The 19245-nt window shown below is 39.4% G+C and overlaps 1 protein-coding gene across 3 annotated transcripts in view; it reads left to right on the forward strand.

Moving 5' to 3' along the window:
* The window catches only part of LOC136872816 (probable cytochrome P450 49a1), a 225947-nt gene that overhangs the window by 135080 nt on the left and 71622 nt on the right, over positions 1-19245 (forward strand). For all 3 annotated transcript variants that reach the window (XM_068227324.1, XM_068227325.1, XM_067146654.2), the window contains exon 9: positions 9761-9933. In XM_068227324.1, the coding sequence (XP_068083425.1) occupies positions 9761-9933 (173 nt within the window). The remainder of the gene's footprint in view (positions 1-9760; positions 9934-19245) is intronic.

The raw sequence follows: 19245 nt of genomic DNA on the forward strand, positions 1-19245 counted from the left end.
TGAGCTGCGTGTCTTTTGATTTTTTCCAGTTCTTGAATCAAGTAATCCTGGTGAGGGTCCCGTATACTTGGAGGTCTTGCCAGAGAGGTATATATGCCTCTCCTTTACATCCTTACTGAACCCCTAAATACCCTCGGAACCATGTGCAGCGATCTGTGCCCTTTATTTACAATCCTTTTTATGTGATTGCCTCAATGAATATCTTTCCTTATATTAACACCTAGATAGTTACATAAGGACGATTCGTTTTCTATTTACTGTTTCACAAACTGAGTGTTAACCCAATTTATCATTATACCATAACCTGCAGTCCATCTTACAACAAACATTTTGCAGTTGTTCACAATCTTGTAACTTATTTGTCACTTTAAACAGAATAACATCATCCGCTAAAAGCCTTATTTCCGACTTACTTTATTTCTATTTAGTTATTTATCCGGGGGAAGTTTGTCTGTACATTGCTCAGAATTTGAAAGGAATGGTATTTCTGTATCGGCCATGTCCACCGTAACAAGGAAATGCATATTGTACTTTCCCGTAATGTCTGTCTGTCTGTCGTATACACGCACCACGAGAAAACGGATGAAGATAATTTAATTAAAATCGGTATGTACAGTCGGGGTATGAGCCACTACAATCTAGGATATAAGTCATTTTATTCGCGCTGAGTGAAATGGTAGTTTAAGGGAAGACCTAAAATTTAATTCTCAGATATTTATATGTTTAGGGTCTAGTGGCCGTATTGATAAATACTACGTAACTAAAGTGATAAAGAGTTCCCTATGTTTTATACACTTTAACAGTAGCGGCTGTGCTAACAGAGATATTTGTGAATATGCATTTTTGTTGCTCATTCCATATCAACGCCGAGCCGCGATAAAATGAATGAAATGGTAGTTTAGGGGAAGGAGCCTAAAATTTAATTTTCAAATACCTATGTCATTGGTCCTATCGAAAAATACTACATTACAGAATTTTTAGAGATTACAATTACTGATAATTTATTTGTTATTCTGTTTTACCGTACCGACTAAGGTAAGAGTGGTATTTCAGAATCGGAAGAAAATTACATATGAAGGCCTACAAAATCGAAAGCGCGTAACACCGACCAACAATAACATCACGTTGACCATTGTTTGTTGTGATGTTCTTTGTCTCTTATGCTGACACTCAACTCCGATAGATGGGATTACTGCTGCGTACCGAGTATAACAGCATGTATGGATGCTGGAAGGAAATACCTGGGGAGTTAAATAACATTCTTCTTTAGCATGTCATTCCTCTGGTTCCTACATTTTCTTATATTGCTGGTACGTCACACTTGTTCATCATAGTATACTAGCTACCCGATCCGTACTCTGACGAACTGTTTTGAATGAGCAGTGTGCACACTTAATACAGAGGCTCTCTTAGTAGTAGTATGAACTGGTCTAGAATTACAAATTAGGACTATTCCAAATTATAGCACCACAGTTCACTAAATAACTCAAAATTCAACCCTGAAAAAGTCGTTTCTTTTTCCCGCCGCCAGTGTAGTGAAATGAGATTTTAAGACTCATCGCGTACTCCTAGGAAACATGTAAGTAAACGGGCATAGTTTCGGTCTGGTACTTTCCACTATTCGAACCCTCCCCGCCAGCCGATAAAAAAAACGATCAGTGTTCACGGATCACGGATGTCTGCGGATTGCTTTTAATCGCCCCGTTGTTACTGGCGTCATTGTAATGAGCTATGCCCATTTCAGTTGGGAAAGCCACTGAGAGAGTCTTTCTGAAGATGTAAAAAGGTAGGCGGAGAGTGAGTGTCTGCCATTATAATGAAATCTCACCAAACTGATTGTCACTGATGGTAGACAAGCGGGCCTACCATTACACTGAAAATTCCCTAACCCAGTCTTCATATGAGAAATTAAGTTTGGTGACATCCCCATCGCGTGTCTGGGGGTAACATTAAGATCTGTCTTGCTCGCAACATGTACGCTACCTAACCTAGAATGCTGTATACGATGTAGAATTCCGTAGCGAAGCGCGCGTACATCAGCTGGTTTAAAGAATTGAATGTACCAAAGTATATTTATATCATTCAGCAAATACATAGCAAAGAACACTGCACATGCTCCAGAAATATACATACATATATACACACATACATACATACATACATACATACATACATACATACATACATACATACATGCATACATACATACATACATACATACATACATACGTACGTACATACATACATACATACATACATACATACATACATTATCACTATGGACTGTTATGCCTTTCACCGTTCAGTCTGCAAGCCTCTGTGAATTTACTATACGTTGCCACAATCCTCGATTTGCAACTACTGTTGTGGCCTCATTTAGTTCTATACCTCTTATCTTTAAGTCGTTAGAAACCGAGTCTAACCATCGTCGCCTTGGTCTCCCTCTACTTCTCTTACCCTCCAAAGCAGAGTCCATTATTCTCCTAGGTAACCTATCCTCCTCCATTCGTATCAAATGATCCCACCACCGAAGCCGGTTTATGCGTACAGCTTCATCCATAGAGCTCATTCCTAAATTAGCCTTTACATCATCATTCCGTGTACCCTCCTGCCATTGTTACCACCTGTTTTTACCAGCAATCATTCCTTTGCTACTTTCATGTCTGTTACTTCTAACTTATGAATAAGATATCCTGAGTCCACCCAGCTTTCACCCCCGTAAAGCAAAGTTGGTCTGAAAACAGACCGATGTAAAGATAGTTTCGTCTGGGAGCTGACTTCCTTCTTACAGAATACTGCTGATCGCAACTGCGAGCTCACTCCATTAGCTTTACTACACCTTGATTCAATCTCGCTTACTATATTACCATCCTGAGAAAAAACACAACCTAAATACTTGAAATTATCGACCTGTTCTAACTTTGTATCACCAATCTGACATTCAGTTCTATTGAATTTCTTACCTACTGACATCAATTTAGTCTTCGAGAGGCTAATTTGCATACCTTACTCATTGCACCTATTTTCAAGTTCCAAGATATTAGACTGCAGGCTTTCGGCACAGTCTGCCATTAAGAACAAGTCGTCACCATAGGCCAAACTGCTAACTACATTTCCACCTAACTCAATCCCTCCCTGCGATTCTATACCTTTCAGCAGATGATCCATGTAAACTACGAACAGCAAAGGTGAAAGATTACAGCCTTGTCTAACTTCTGTAAGTACCCTGAACCAAGAACTCATTCTACCATCAATTCTCACTGTAGTCCAATTGTCAACATTGGTTTTTGATTGATTTTCATAATCTACCTTTAATTCCACACCTTTTCCCTCGGTACCCTGTCATATGCTTTCTATAGATCTACGAAACATAAACACAACTGCCTATTCTTCTCGTAGCATTTTTCAATTACCTGGCGCATACTGAAGATCTGGTCCTGACAGCCTCTCTGTGGTCTGAAACCACACTGGTTTTCATCCAACTTCCTCTCAACGACTGATCGCACCCTCCCTTCCAAGATGCCAGTGAATACTTTGCCTGGTATACTAATCAATGAGATACCTCGATAGTTGTTGCAATCCTTCCTGTTCCCTTGCTTATAGATAGGTGCAATTACTGCTTTTGTCCAATCTGAAGGTACCTTACCAACATTCCATGCTAATTTTACTACTCTATGGAGCCATTTCATCCCTGCCTTCCCACTATACTTCACCATTTCAGGTCTAATTTCATCTATTCCTGCTGCCTTATGACAATGGAATTTTTTTACCATCCTTTCCACTTCCTCAAGCATAATTTCGCCAACATCACTTTCCTCCTCCCCACGAGCTTGGCTGTTCACAACACCACCATGATGATTTCCTTTTACATTGAGAAGATGTTCAAAATATTCCCTCCACCTCTCCAGTGATTCCCTGGAATCTATTATGAGTTCACTTGAATTACTAAAAACACTGTTTATATTTATTAACATTTTTAATCACCGCAATTTTTTAAAAAGAACGTTTAAAATATTATCAGATTTTTACATTGAATTCTGAATGCTATACGTAATTAATGGGGTATTTACAAGATCCCATAAACGGCATTATTTAAAGTCTTATATTACGAATATGTCCAAATATTTCTTAACATGACTTTTCATTGCGTTATTCAGTACTTAAAAAAATGACATTTCTAGTGTCAAGAAGGGCGCCTAATGCATGTGACTACACCCACACAAAACACACTATCATGCAAAATTTCATGGACATTTCTTCAATAATTTTTGAATTGTGGTGAAATCCTTGAGTTGAAATGAATGTCTTGGGACTTAAATAACGAATATGACAGACTGATACATAGGAAGTGCCGTGCGTGCTCACTTTCGAACATATGTTTTCAAATGGTAGAGGGAGTTATTTTTTCACCTAATTCAGGAGAAAGTATGTTTTATGAATAATAATACATAAATATATTGAATTTTATATCCTTAACGCTTACAAGGATACCGATATTCGCATAGGCTTCAACTACTGTAACGGGCGAGTTGGCCGTGCGGTTAGGGCCACGTATCTGTGAGCTCGCATCCGGGAGATAATGGGTTCGAATCCCACTGTCGCTAGCCTTGAAGATGGTTTCCCGGGGTTTCCCATCTTCACACCAGGCAAATGCTGGGGCTGTATCTTAATTAAGGCCATGGCCAATTCCTTCCCATTCCTAGGCCTTTCCTGTCGCGTCGTTGCCTAAGACCTATCTGTGTCGGTGCGACGTAAAGCAACTCCTGTGCATGGAGAGCATGAGAGTAGAGTTTAGGTGGCTGAGGTGGAAATCTTTAGAGCTTTAGTAGGGAAGACGAGAAGAGAGGAGACAGAGGATCGGTGTTTCAATACTTCAGAACAGGTTCCGAAGAACCAAGATGAAAGTGTATGGAGATACAATGCGAATGGGAGAGTACCAAGATCGAACGAAGTTATGTTTGGAGGAACCGATAGGAAGGACACCCGAAGGAAGGCCCCGAAAAGTGTAGATGACAAGGGAGGAAGAAAGATAGAAGAATTAACTAAATGATTGCGCATAATGTGCGTACATAATATAATGGAAGAAGCATCACATGCATGTATTGTTTTTCGTCCATGTGATTATACAGTGATATGGAAAATACAAACCCCATGGCACTACAGCCCTTGAAGGGCCTTGGTCTACCAAGCTACCTCTACACTTCACGAAGGCCTGCAGATTATGAGGTGTCGTGTGGTCAGCGCGACGAATCCTTTCTGCCGTTATTCTTGGCTTTCTTGACCGCAGCCACAATTTCACCGTCAGATAGCTCCTCAATTCTAATCACGTAGGCTGAGTGGACCTCGAACACGTCCTCAGATTCAGGTAAAATCCATGACCTGGCCGGGAATCGAACCCGGGGCCTTCAGATAAGAGGCAGGCATAGTACCCCTACAGCGCGGAGCCGGCACAGTGATATGGGACACGTCAATAATAGTATCTAGAGTCATCATCATTTATCGTAAGCAAGAGGGAATATACAATCTACTGAAGAAGCACAAATAAACAATACACTGCTATATAGAATATGTTGATTTTGGGGAGCTATTCAGTTGAATAAACAGAATGGTTACAAACAAATTTGAATAATATTGTCTGAAATTTTGTATGCACGTATCCTATATTTTTATACACTTAATGATGTCTGGCAATTTATTAAACAAATGCAGTCCTGCATAACTGTAACTTAATTCATAAGGCTTAGTTCTGTGTGTTTTTATGTACAAACTGTGTCTGTTCCTATTACTAGGATGTAGATGTGAGTTTATGTTGAAACTGATTAAATTTTCTTTCATTTATGAGAGTGTTTGGTAGATATAAAGGCTACGTGATGATAAATTAGAAAAGAGTTTAAAATAATTCCCACAGCTTCTCCTTCCAGCCATTCCTCTAATTATTATATTTTGAAAGTTAAAGACGACTTCTCTGCTTTGTGAACTCATCCAATACATAATGCCATAAGCTGGCACACGATGGGCGTGTGCGAAGTGTATGATTTGATAATCCTCAAGATTAAAACTGTTTTTCAGAGACATTATCATGAAATAAAGTCCACTAAGCATTTTCTCTGTAAACTCCGTATGTTCTTCCTCTATCCACAAGTCAAGAAACTTTGTTGATGTTGAGTATTCAACTAAAGTCTCTCCAGATGATATTGGATACAATTCTATATCTGTCTTTTGTCTTTTGTTTACCGAAGATTACTCCGTTATAATCAAACTAGCTCAGGGTACTACTCGCTAAATTGATTGCCTTTAATTTGAACCCTTCACCACCTTCGTCAGCTACAAAAAAACAGTAATATCATCTGCAAACAAAGTTAATTGCACTCCTTGCAAATCATTTACAACATTTTTGCTAGTGGATTTACGTTGCACCGACACAAATAGATGGCGACGATGAGATAGGAAAGGCCTATGAGTTGGAAGGAAGAAGCCGTGGGCTTAATTAAGGTACAGCTCTAGCAATTGCCTGGTAAAAATGGGAAACCTCGGAAATCCATCTTCAGGGCTGCCGACAGTGTGACTTGAACCCACGATCTCCCGGATGCAAGCGCATAGCTTCGCGCCCCTAACCGCACGGCCAACACGCCCCGTCATTTAAATTTGGACCACATCATTGATAAATAACAAAACCAAAAACGGTCCTAAAACTAACCCTTGTGAAACACCGTGATCTATATTTGTGGCACAAGAATAAACATTCTTAATTTCATATTTCTTCGTATCAGTACGTGATATCTCAACGATCTGTTTTCTATCTTGAACCAGTTACAGGCAATTTTCCGAGCTCCATACATGTATACATTTTCTAAAAGCAAACTGTGGTCGACAGATTTCATTAAATTTAAATATTAAATCAAAGTAATATCCATATACACATAACGGGTCACAGATATAATTCAATATTTTTCACCGGCCTACCAAAGGCACTGAGAGGGTGCGTCCTATTGTCACAGGTCATTAGGTGGTAACGAGTACAGGACTTGCTAGAAAGTCGGCGGACACAATCATCCCATCCATTGGTTAGACCTTCACTCCCACGGAAGCGCGTGTACTACTTCCACGTTGAAGAACAGTGTTTCCTGTCGTCTTTCCTCCAGCTCCACGATCGATGCAGTACCATCCAGTAGTCCAAGAAGAATGTGTATGTGCACTCATGTTCACAAAAACAGAAACACCTTGAAAGACCAGAGATAGGAAGTTCATATTCTCAGGACAAGTTCATTTGTATGTGTTCCGTAGCCTAGTAAGCACTGGGTTCTCTGTAGACACTGATAACTTGTTCCATGAGTGATTACATCGACGCATATAAGGCGCGAATGGCGTCCTGGGGTGTAGCCATTCATGCTGCATTCACCTGGTTCCACAGTTCATCTTTGGTGGTTGGCTTTGGGTCACAGGACCGCGGCCGTCGTTTCTCCATATCCCTTATATTTTCGATTGGCGACAAGTCCGGTGATCGGGCGGGCCAGTGTAACAGTCTGACATCCTACGACAACAAGAAGGCACGTGTTCGTGCAGCAACATGTGGTCGCGCATTGTCCTGCTAAAATATGGCGTCTGGGATGTCGTGCAGAGAGGGTATGGCTACGGGTCGCAGGATATCATCCACGTAGGTCAAACTGGTCACAGTGCCCTGGACGCGCAGCTAAGAACACCCGACACCATAAGGCGTTCAGTTGGCGCTGTATGTCTTGTGCGAATGCAGTCAATATGATGCTTCTCCCTCTGTCTTCGGTGAACAACATGCAGCCATCATTTTCATGTAAACAGAACCTGGATTCTGCTGCTATCCCTGTTCCCAGTGACGTCATGTTCATGCACATTAGTCAAAGGTAGGCGGAGAAGCGACGGACTGTCACTCCTGATAGTGTACGATCTGTTCCACTGTTGCGCCAGAGCCGAGGAGGACGCAGATCACTCCTGCAATGCCATTCGGATGAGGTGTAGTCTGGGGGTATTCTGGTTGGTGCGACCAGACCCATCTCGTCGTGTTCTGAGTACCACTCCGTACACACCCGTTGCACTGCCGACACACTTCGTCCCACACGAGCAGCAATTGCCTGGATGGATGCACCACGTTCTCTCATCCCTTTCAAAATCACTCATTTGACGGTACGGTTCTCGCATACGTCTGCGAGGTATCCTGCACATCTGCTCAAGTCACACTGATCCATTATCTTCGGTTTAAAGAGACAACAAGAGCCGCAGGCACATTTTACAGTCGGTGGTGGTGCGTCGGTATATCGATGTGGACCTTGAACCTGAGCGCCGACGTGGTTCAAATGCTAATCATTTCTTCAGAACATACTAATGCACATGTCTTTTGTATATCATCTTCCTATCTCTAGTCTTTCAGCATGGCCCGGATTTTGTGTAGATGAGTGTAAATTCGTTTTCTGTATATTTTGAAACATGAAGGATTCTTCAGAAATCTAGTCTTTATATTTTACGGCTTTCTCAAATTCGGGAGTGCCAAACTTCGCCTTATTAACTGGATACCTTACCTTACTACTGGGGCTATTTACAGCTGAAGTAAAGGCATTGCTGTGTCTATTGACAGATCTCGAAACGTTGGAATTCCATACGTGGATTTGTTTGGTGCTGCCGTCTTGTCTTTTGTATGCAGTGTGCAGGTTGAGCCTGCGGTTTGAAGCCTGATTCCCAAGAAGTCGAACGATGGTACGATTTCCAGTTATTTATCACTGCAGGTGAACATATCTCTTCTTCTAAGTTTCCCTCCCCTTCTGAATTCAATGATCTTTGTCTTGGTACTGATAATGCTAAGCGAGTTACTATCCTCCCATTTCTTCTGATTGCCGATTGTTACCTGAGCGATGGTGCGCTCTCTAGCCAGCAAAGCCATGTTGCGTGCTTTATCTCCGGAGGCTGTAGAACAGGTGTAATGTCTGTTCATAAGGTTGAAGAAAAGAAGGCTCAGTGGATTTCCGTGTAGAACTCCTCCCGTTTTTATTAATAATAGTGTGGTAGTAATTTCGTCCTAGATTTGATAATTTGCATTTAGTATGGACCTTTATCATCTCCACTTCATGCTTCAAACTGTTCATTACTTTTTTTATTTCCTCAATAAGGAGTTACCTGTCAATGCTATCATAGGAATGTGTGTCAGTTTTTATACGATGATTTTTACTTTAGAACGTTAAACTAGTAGTGTTTCGTGTAATACTTCCCTGCCATGGATTTGCTTGTTCTACTCTTCTTGTAGTAGTAATAGTAGTAGTTGTAGTTGGGTAATTACTATAAGTGACCATCGTCACCGTTATATTACCCAATTGCTATGCATTTCTTAATAATAACCAAAATGTTGGCATAGTGGATGAAGATTGTACCTAGAGGGGAGTGTCAGCAATTGATAGCGTCTTGTCTGTATCCTCTATTGGAGAGGAAAATAGTGGTGGAGACATAAGCAAAAAATTGATATCCTAGATTCATAGCCCACACAGGAGAGAACTAGGAAATGGAACTGAAGAAAGGGAAAGGGAGAGGAACATATGTAACAAAACACGAAATCCCAACTCTTCTAACAGTTACTCAGATACATAATTTATGTTGGGTATTCAGCCCGAAGGCTGGTTTGATCCTCCAAAATTCCACCAGACACATAGTATAGAAAACAAATGTCTGCTATGTATGTTGTTTCCTGTACCTAGTAGATATGTTGTGTTAGAAGTGAAGGAGATTTCCTGATTGTTTACAGACTTCACATTCTACTGCAATGTTTCTGTTCAACCTCGCCAACAATCCTAAGAAACAGGAGGTATTGTTTCAAGAGGTGAAGCGGTTACTTCCGGAGTCCAGGTCTCAGCCTGTGACCATGGAGATCTTCAATGAAATGAGGTACCTGAGAGCGTGCTTGAAGGAGTCCATGAGGTGAGTTGGGTATTCGTACAGGGCAATGATAAATTCGGACAATAAATTGTTATTTTTAATTATTTACTAAGCAATTCAACTACCACCTTCCACCTCCATCAGACTGCTCACCATTCACATTACGGAGAATCTAAAATGGAATAGGCACGTGTAATAAACAGACACAGCCAGGTCATTGCCACCAGTGAACTCATGTGAACAAATAGACGTAGCCTTCCTTAATAAATCTCTGAGAGACAACACACGCCTCTCCCCTCCCCACCACCTGAAGCTCTGTCAAGAGAGGCCAAGGAGTTACTCTTTTCTCCCAATCACAAGAACAACTTCATGTATTTAAATGGATTTTACGCAAGTTGTGCTCGTCTCTGGAACCTTCTACCACCTGACGTAAAACTTTCTTTTTTCATTCCCTCCACACAGTAAAGAAAATGTACACTGTAAACGTAAACCCATACATTAGATACAAACTAGTATTTAAAAACTGAGGTGTGAAAGTAGAGTTGGATCTGGACGAATGTGTGTGCGTCCGAGTACTTATTTATTTATGACATATGTATGTAACAGAGTTGCACTCCAATTACAACAGACACTACAAAATATAGTACAATAATACACATTGCAAAACAGAAAAAATATCACGAAAAATTAACAACAAATTTTTAAAAATTATAATAAACAAATTTAGAGGGAAAAATGACAAAAACAGCAATAGGTTATATACAGATCAGGATTGGATAGTGCTGCAATTGCTGACTCCTGATTACATAAGTAGGAACGCTAAAACTTTATGTACAAGCACACACATATGTGAACAGGTCAGGTGCATGATTAAGAGTGTAAAAATATCTCGGAGTTTATAGACAATTAAATTACATTTGGGTTATTGACAAAGAGACTGTGTAATGAATTCTATTTTCTTTTTATAAGATACTGTTTGTTAAGATTGTTTAAGTATATTCACTAAAGAAAATCAGTAAACATTTTTTGAAGTCTGTTAGGGACATTGAGAGATCTATGTCGTGGTTTCTGAATAAGTCGTTAAACATATTACACATCCTTACTAATGGCGAATGTTTATGAATTAATATGTTGGATAAGGGATTGTAAAAGTACGTCCGGTTACGCAAGTTAGATTTGCTTACATTAAAATTTATTCTGGCTAGTAGATCATCACTATCTATAACGCCATTTATAATTTTGTGGAGAAAGGTGGTGGTGGTGGTGGTGATTATTGTTTTGAGAGGAAGTACAACTAGGCAACCATCCTCTATATAACACTAATCAGAGGGAAAATATGGAAGGGGTCCGACACTTCGAAAAATGAAGATATCGGCCAAAGGAAGACAAGGGCCACGAAGGGCCTGAAAATGAAAGACTCCCTAGCCCTCGCAAACCTAATAACGTCGGGGTCGGAAAAGAACAAGAGTTGACCAAGAGAGGTCGGAGAGGATAGATGAAAGTGAGGAGCCTGGCACAAGTAAGTGGAAGCAATGCCAGGACTCAGCTGAGGGCCCCGTGGTCGCCAACCCACGCTCCAAAGTTCTGTGCCCCTGAGGCCCCTATTAGTCGCCTCTTACGACAGGCAGGGGATACCATGGGTGTTATTCTACTGCCCCCACCCACAGGGGGATTTGTGGAGAAACAGTTGTTGGTATAATTCTCGGCGAGCGCTTAATGAATTGTATCTGAATTCTTCTAATAAGTGACGATATGATATTCTCAACCTATATGCTGACTGATTATGCTTCTTGTAATAAATAAACCGTAAGAATATCTTTTGAACCTTTTCAATTTTATTTATGTAAGATTTGTAATTGGGCATCCATATAACGGATGCATATTCTAATTTTGACCTCACGAATGAGTTATAGAGAACACATAAAGTATTAATGTTATTTAAGTCCTTCCCGTTTCGTACGATAAAACCTAGTTGTTTCAGTGCTGCATTTACTATTATTTCAATATGTGCACTGAATGATAAGTTACTACTCATTGTAACTCCTAAGTCACTTACGGACTCAACTCGTTTTAGATTCTGTCCGTTCGTGAAGTATTCGCACTGAAAAGGATCATTCGCCGTAGAATAAGTCATCACGAAGCATTTGCTGATATTAAATGTAATTTTAATCTTGACGCTCCACATGTAGATATTCTCAATGTCCCGGCTTAGAGAAATGCAGTCACTAACATGTGATACCTCCTTGTACAACTTAAGATCGTCAGCAAACATGAGGCATTTAGAATTTACAACAACATCTGGCAAATCATTTACAAAATAACATAAACAACAGTGGTCCTAAATTTGAACCTTGAGGTACACCTGAATTAACATTGAACACAAAAGATTTGGTCTGATGATAGGTGACAAACTGGTATCTGTTATGTAAATAGGAGGAGATAAGTTTTAGCATAGGATTGTTAAATCCAAATCCAGATAGTTTTCTAAGAAGCACACTGTGATCAATCCTGTCAAACGCTTTCTCGAAGTCCGTATAAATCATATCAACGGATTTATGACTGTTTAAAGCATTAGCCACATCTTGAACTAGATTTGATAGGTTTGTGATAGTTGACCTACCAGGGTAGAATCTATGCTAATAAGGTGAAATGTAGCTTTTAACATGATTAAAAATCCGGAAATAAATAATTGTTTCGAAAACTTATACGAAAGCACATATTATGGAAATGGGTCTGTAATTTTGTACATCTGAATGATCTCCGGCTGTATATATCGGGCATACTCTTGAGGTTTTCCACATATCTGGGGTCACACCTGTATCTATTATAAGATTAAATATGTAACATAATGGTTCCATTAATATATCTGAACAACCCTTAACTATGTAAGGAGGAATCCCATCTGTCCCACTTGACTTAGTGGATTTAAGTTTCATTATAGCCTGAATATATTCCTTTTCACCTATATGTGACACTGGGAGTGAAGAGTTTGTTTTCATGGGAGATTTCACCTCATAATTACCCTTGCAACTATTACTTACATATACCTTGCTGAAATATGTGGCAAAGCCATCAGCTATTTGCTTAGCGCTTCGTAAAGGTTCACCATTTAAACTCATAACCCCGGGGATTGATGTATTTTTCCGTTTATTTTTAATATAATTCCAAAATGATGATGGATGTATATTTATAAGTTCTTCGGAACTTCTTTGGATCGTTTTGTATGCATTTTCTGTCAATATTTTCGAAAGCTTTCTCGTGTCTTTAAACATGATCTTATTGCATTCCGAATTATTCATACGTTTCCGATAATATTCCTTTAATTTTACGGTTTCAATAATTTCCTTCGTAAACCAAGGTGGATACGTCTTCCCGGTTTTTATTTTCATTTTTGGAACAGTTTTGTCCAATATCTTGTCAAAAACATTATAGAAGTATTTTAAAGCTTCGTTAGGGTTTTTAATGTTTTTTAGATGATCCCAGTTTTCTCTTTCAAGCATTATGTAGAGACTATGAAAGTCTGCTTTTAATAAATTGTGCATAATTCTTTCAGGGTTATCAATTTTATTCGTTTTATGACGAGTTTCAAAATCTATAAAGAGGGAAGGATGATGAAAATCTTCACTAACCAACGGAAAATCATTTTTTGTAACGTTAACGTTAATTATATTTGTCCTTCCGTTATGGTTCTTAACACAGTTCATTGATTTTAGATCGTGATAGGAGAGAAAGTTTGCTAGAGCCCGGTAACAGGGACCTCCCTGCGTTAAGTCATATTGATTATCACTTATTGCTGGTAGGTTAAAATCTCCAGCTATTATTATTATTATTTATTTATTTATTTTTTTGCTAGGGGCTTGACGTCGCACCGACACAGATAGGTCTTATGGCGACGATGGGAGAGGAGAGGCCTAGGAGTTGGAAGGAAGCGGCCGTTGCGTTAATTAAGGTACAGCCCCAGCATTTGCCTGGTGTGAAAATGGAAAACTACGGAAAAACATTTTCAGGGCTGCCGATAGTGGGATTCGAACCTACTATCTCCCGGATGCAAGCTCACAGCCACGCGTCTCTACGCGCACGGCAAACTCGCCCGGTCAGCTATTATTATCCTATTAAATTGAATACTTATGAAAATGATTACTATTCTCAATCAATCAATACTGATCTGCATTTAGGGCAGTCGCCCAGGTGGCAGATTCCCTATCTGTTGCTTTCCTAGCCTTTTCCGAAATGATTTCAAAGAAATTGGAAATTTATTGAACATCTCCCTTGGTAAGTTATTCCAATCCCTAACTCCCCTTCCTATAAATGAATATTTGCCCCAGTTTGTCCTCTTGAATTCCAACTTTATCTTCATATTGTGATATTTCCTACTTTTATAGACGCCATTCAAACCTATTCGTCTACTAATGTCATTCCACGCCATCTCTCCGCTGACAGCTCGGAACATACCACTTAGTCGAGCAGCTCTTCTTCTTTCTCTCAATTCTTCCCAACCCAAACATTGCAACATTTTTGTAACGCTACTCTTTTGTCGGAAATCACCCAGAACAAATCGAGCTGCTTTTCTTTGGATTTTTTCCAGTTCTTGAATCAGGTAATCCTGGTGAGGGTCCCATACACTGGAACCATACTCTAGTTGGGGTCTTACCAGAGACTTATATGCACTCTCCTTTACATCCTTACTACAACCCCTAAACACCCTCATAACCATGTGCAGAGATCGGTACCCTTTATTTACAATCCCATTTATGTGATTACCCCAGTGAAGATCTTTCCTTATATTAACACCTAGATACTTACAATGATCCCCAAAAGGAACTTTCACCCCATCAACGCAATAATTAAAACTGAGAGGACTTTTCCTATTTGTAAAACTCACAACCTGACTTTTAGCCCCGTTTATCAACATACCATTGCCTGCTGTCCATCTCACAATATTTTCGAGGTCACGTTGCAGTTGCTCACAATCTTGTAACTTATTTATCACTCTATAGAGAATAATATCATCCGCAAAAAGTCTTAGCTCCGATTCCACTCCTTTACTCATATCATTTATATATATAAGAAAACATAAAGGTCCGATAACACTGCCCTGAGGAACTCCCCTCTCAACTATTACAGGGTCAGACAAAGCTTCACCTACTCTAACTCTCTGAGATCTATTTTCTAGAAATATAGCAACCCATTCAGTCACTCTTTTGTCTAGTCCAATTGCACTCATTTTTGCCAGTAGTCTCCCATGATCCACCCTATCAAATGCTTTAGACATGTCAATCGCGATACAGTCCATTTGACCTCCAGAATCCAAGATATCTGCTATATCTTGCTGGAATCCTACAAGTTGAGCTTCAGTGGAATAACCTTTCCTGAAACCGAATTGCCTTCTATCGAACCAGTTAGTAATTTCACAAACATGTCTAATATAATCAGAAAGAATGCCTTCCCAAAGCTTACATACAATGCATGTCAAACTTACTGGCCTGTAATTTTCAGCTTTATGTCTATCACCCTTTCCTTTATACACAGGGGCTACTATAGCAACTCTCCATTCATCTGGTATAGCTCCTTCGGCCAAACAATAATCAAATAAGTACTTCAGATATGGTACTATATCCCAACCCATTGTCTTTAGTATATCCCCAGAAATCTGATCAATTCCAGCCGCTTTTCTAGTTTTCAACTTTTGTATCTTATTGTAAATGTCATTGTTATCACATGTAAATTTTATTACTTCTTTGGCCTTAGTCTCTTCCTCTATCTCGACATTATCCTTGTAACCAACAATCTTTACATACTGCTGACTGAATACTTCTGCCTTTTGAAGATCCTCACATACACACTCCCCTTGTTCATTAATTATTCCTGGAATGTCCTTCTTGGAACCTGTTTCTGCCTTAAAATACCTATACATACCCTTCCATTTTTCACTAAAATTTGTATGACTGCCAATTATGCTTGCCATCATGTTATCCTTAGCTGCCTTCTTTGCTACATTCAATTTTCTAGTAAGTTCCTTCAATTTCTCCTTACTTCCACAGCCATTTCTAACTCTATTTCTTTCCAGTCTGCACCTCCTTCTTAGTCTCTTTATTTCTATATTATAATAAGGTGGGTGTTTACCATTCCTTACCACCCTTAAAGGTACAAACCTGTTTTCGCATTCCTCAACAATTTCTTTAAACCCATCCCAGAGTCTGTTTACATTTTTATTTACCGTTTTCCACCGATCATAGTTACTTTTTAGAAACTGCCTCATACCTGCTTTATCAGCCATATGGTACTGCCTAACAGTCCTACTTTTAAGACCTTCCTTTCTATCACATTTATTTTTAACTACCACAAAAACAGCTTCATGATCACTAATACCATCTATTACTTCAGTTTCCCTATAGAGCTCATCTGGTTTTATCAGCACCACATCCAAAATATTTTTCCCTCTGGTTGGTTCCATCACTTTCTGAATCAACTGTCCTTCCCATATTAACTTATTTGCCATTTGTTGGTCATGCTTCCTGTCGTTCGCATTTCCTTCCCAATTGACACCTGGCAAATTCAGATCTCCCGCTACAATCACATTTCTTTCCATGTCGTTTCCCACATAGCTGACTATCCTATCAAATAATAACGAATCCGCATCAGTGCTACCCTTTCCCGATCTGTACACTCCAAATATATCAAGTTGCCTATTATCTTTAGAAATGAGCCTTACACCTAGAATTTCATGTGTCTCATCTTTAATTTTTTCGCAGCTTACAAATTCTTCTTTCACCAGAATGAAAACTCCCCCTCCCACCTTTCCTATCCTATCTCTACGATACACACTCCAGTGCCGTGAGAAAATTTCTGCATCCATTATATAATTTCTCAGCCATGATTCAACTCCTATTACAATATCTGGTAAATATATATATCTATTAAATTACTTAATTCTATTCCTTTCTTTACAATACTTCTACAGTTCAACACTAACAATTTTATGTCATCCCTACTTGATTTTCAGTTCCCTGTTCCCTTATCACCGCTCCCTAGGCCATCCCGTTTCCCTGAATGTACCTCCCTATTACCCTTCCAAACAAATTTCCTAACTTATACGTACCACTGCGGTTTAAATGAAGGCCATCCGAGCGCAGATCCCTTTCTCCTACCCACCCATTAGGATCTAGAAATTTCACTCCCAGTTTCCCACAGACCCACTCCATAGTCTCATTTAAATCCCCAATCACCCTCCAGTCAGTATCCCTCCTACACAGTATTCCACTAATAACAATCTCCGCTTTCTTAAACTTCACCCGTGCTGCATTTACCAGATCCCACACATCTCCAACTATGTTGGTACTTATATCAGCTTGCCTTACGTTGTTGGTACCAACGTGAAACACTACCACCTTCTCCTTCCCCTCCTCCCTCTCTTCTACTTTCCTCAACATCTGCCTCAACCTAATTCCTGGATAACATTCTACCCTGGTTCCCTTTCCTCCACACACTTTCCCCACGTGTCTAACGTTGGAATCCCCCATGACCAGAGCCTCAACCCTACCCACCTCATTTGATCCCCTCCCCTCCTGGTCAGCCCTATCTTTCCTGACAGCTGCAGAAGCTACTTCCTCCTCCCTTTTCTCCTTCCCATGACCCTGTTCCACCTGTCTTTTCCTATCCTCTACTCTACATTTCCCTTTCCTACCTTTTCCCTTCCTCCTACTTCCACGCATCTCAGCAACAGTTCCCTGTCCCTCATCTTCCCTCTGTTGTTCTACCTGGAGTGACTCGTACCGATTTCGCACAGACACCTGTCCTGAATTCTGATCCTGAATAGAGCCCTTGGCCTGCAATCTCCTTCCCCTTAGAACATTAGACCACCTGTCTTCTACAACTCCTCCCTCTCCTTCCCCTCCCTCTTGTACACCTACTGTAACCTGTACATTGTTTGAGGGAGTCCTATCTTCCTTCCCGTCTTCTGTGAGAATCCTAATTATCTCCCTCAAACTTTCCAACTCCTCCCTCATACCCCTCAATGCCTCACCACACCCACAATAAGTACACTCGCGCTCCTTAGCCATTCTTTACGGGGGGAAAATTTTAAATTAAAAAAAATAACTTATTTGCAAAAAAAAAAATGAACGGAGGGATATATTGTCTGGGATAGTACACAACAATAAGGTAATTAATATACGACTACACTACAATACTACTTAGTCGTGCTCTATTATTTTTTATTTTTTAATTTTTTTTAATCCTACAACCCCTAACAGGATAAAAGCTGCTGTTAATTACTGAATATCGAAAGTAATACACAAGAACTACACAATTCCAAACTGCAATTAAGCCTATCCTAATTTCAACAATATTTTAGTAAGAGTTTCTACGGATACCTCTACCACACCAGTACTACACAAATATTTTACAATAATAAAATAAGCACACTAAATTCTAATAGGATATTACTCGTATACTACTGTACAGTACACTACAGTAATTTTTAAACTACTTTCAGACGTATCGTAATTACGATACCGGTACCGTACCGTATGTCACTACTAAGCACAACAGAAATGAAATTTGCAGGAACTACTGTACTCAAAGATTACCAACGAAGCTAAATGCTTAGACAAATTATTATTAGTATTACGGTCTAATAGATATACACGAAAGATAACACACGAATATAGCACGCAAGATACGGCACTATCTAAATGTACTGTATCTATACTACAATGTATCTACACTACACTACACTGCGTTTGGTTAAAAGCTTAAGTATCAAAAGGATTGCCGTACACGAAGAAAAAACACGAATATAACTGGCAAGATACTATCTAATATATTATACCTTATCTTCACTACAATTCTACTGAAATGTGGTTATGTGATTATTACAGCTGGTGGATTACTATTATTTTCCCTACTCCACGGGACGGAGAAAAAAAATGTCCTTAATTAGGCCTACTGAAAAATACGAGGTTGTCTACAATAATTTCTCAAATATTTCTATCAAAACTACTACTACTACTACTACTCCAGGGACATGAACTGCAATTACTGGGATATATGAACTTTATTATTATTAGCTAACCGCTCATAAATACTGAAAGATCGAGGGAGCGAAATATAAATTACGGATACTAACTACCTACTCAAAAGTACAAATGAATGGAATACAAGGTCAGCTGATTTTTATTTATATTTACTTGACTACACTAAACCCTTTGTTTACGACTGTAGCCAACAATGCAATATTTGAATATGAGGAGCGACAATAATCAATAACAATACGACTGTTAACTATTACCGTGTAATCTCTTTAACTCTAAGGCTACAGTGTTTGAAGTGTAAACATGTTCTTTTAAAATATTT

Source organism: Anabrus simplex, chromosome 4 (assembly GCF_040414725.1).
Source record: "Anabrus simplex isolate iqAnaSimp1 chromosome 4, ASM4041472v1, whole genome shotgun sequence".
Lineage (NCBI taxonomy): Eukaryota > Metazoa > Arthropoda > Insecta > Orthoptera > Tettigoniidae > Anabrus > Anabrus simplex.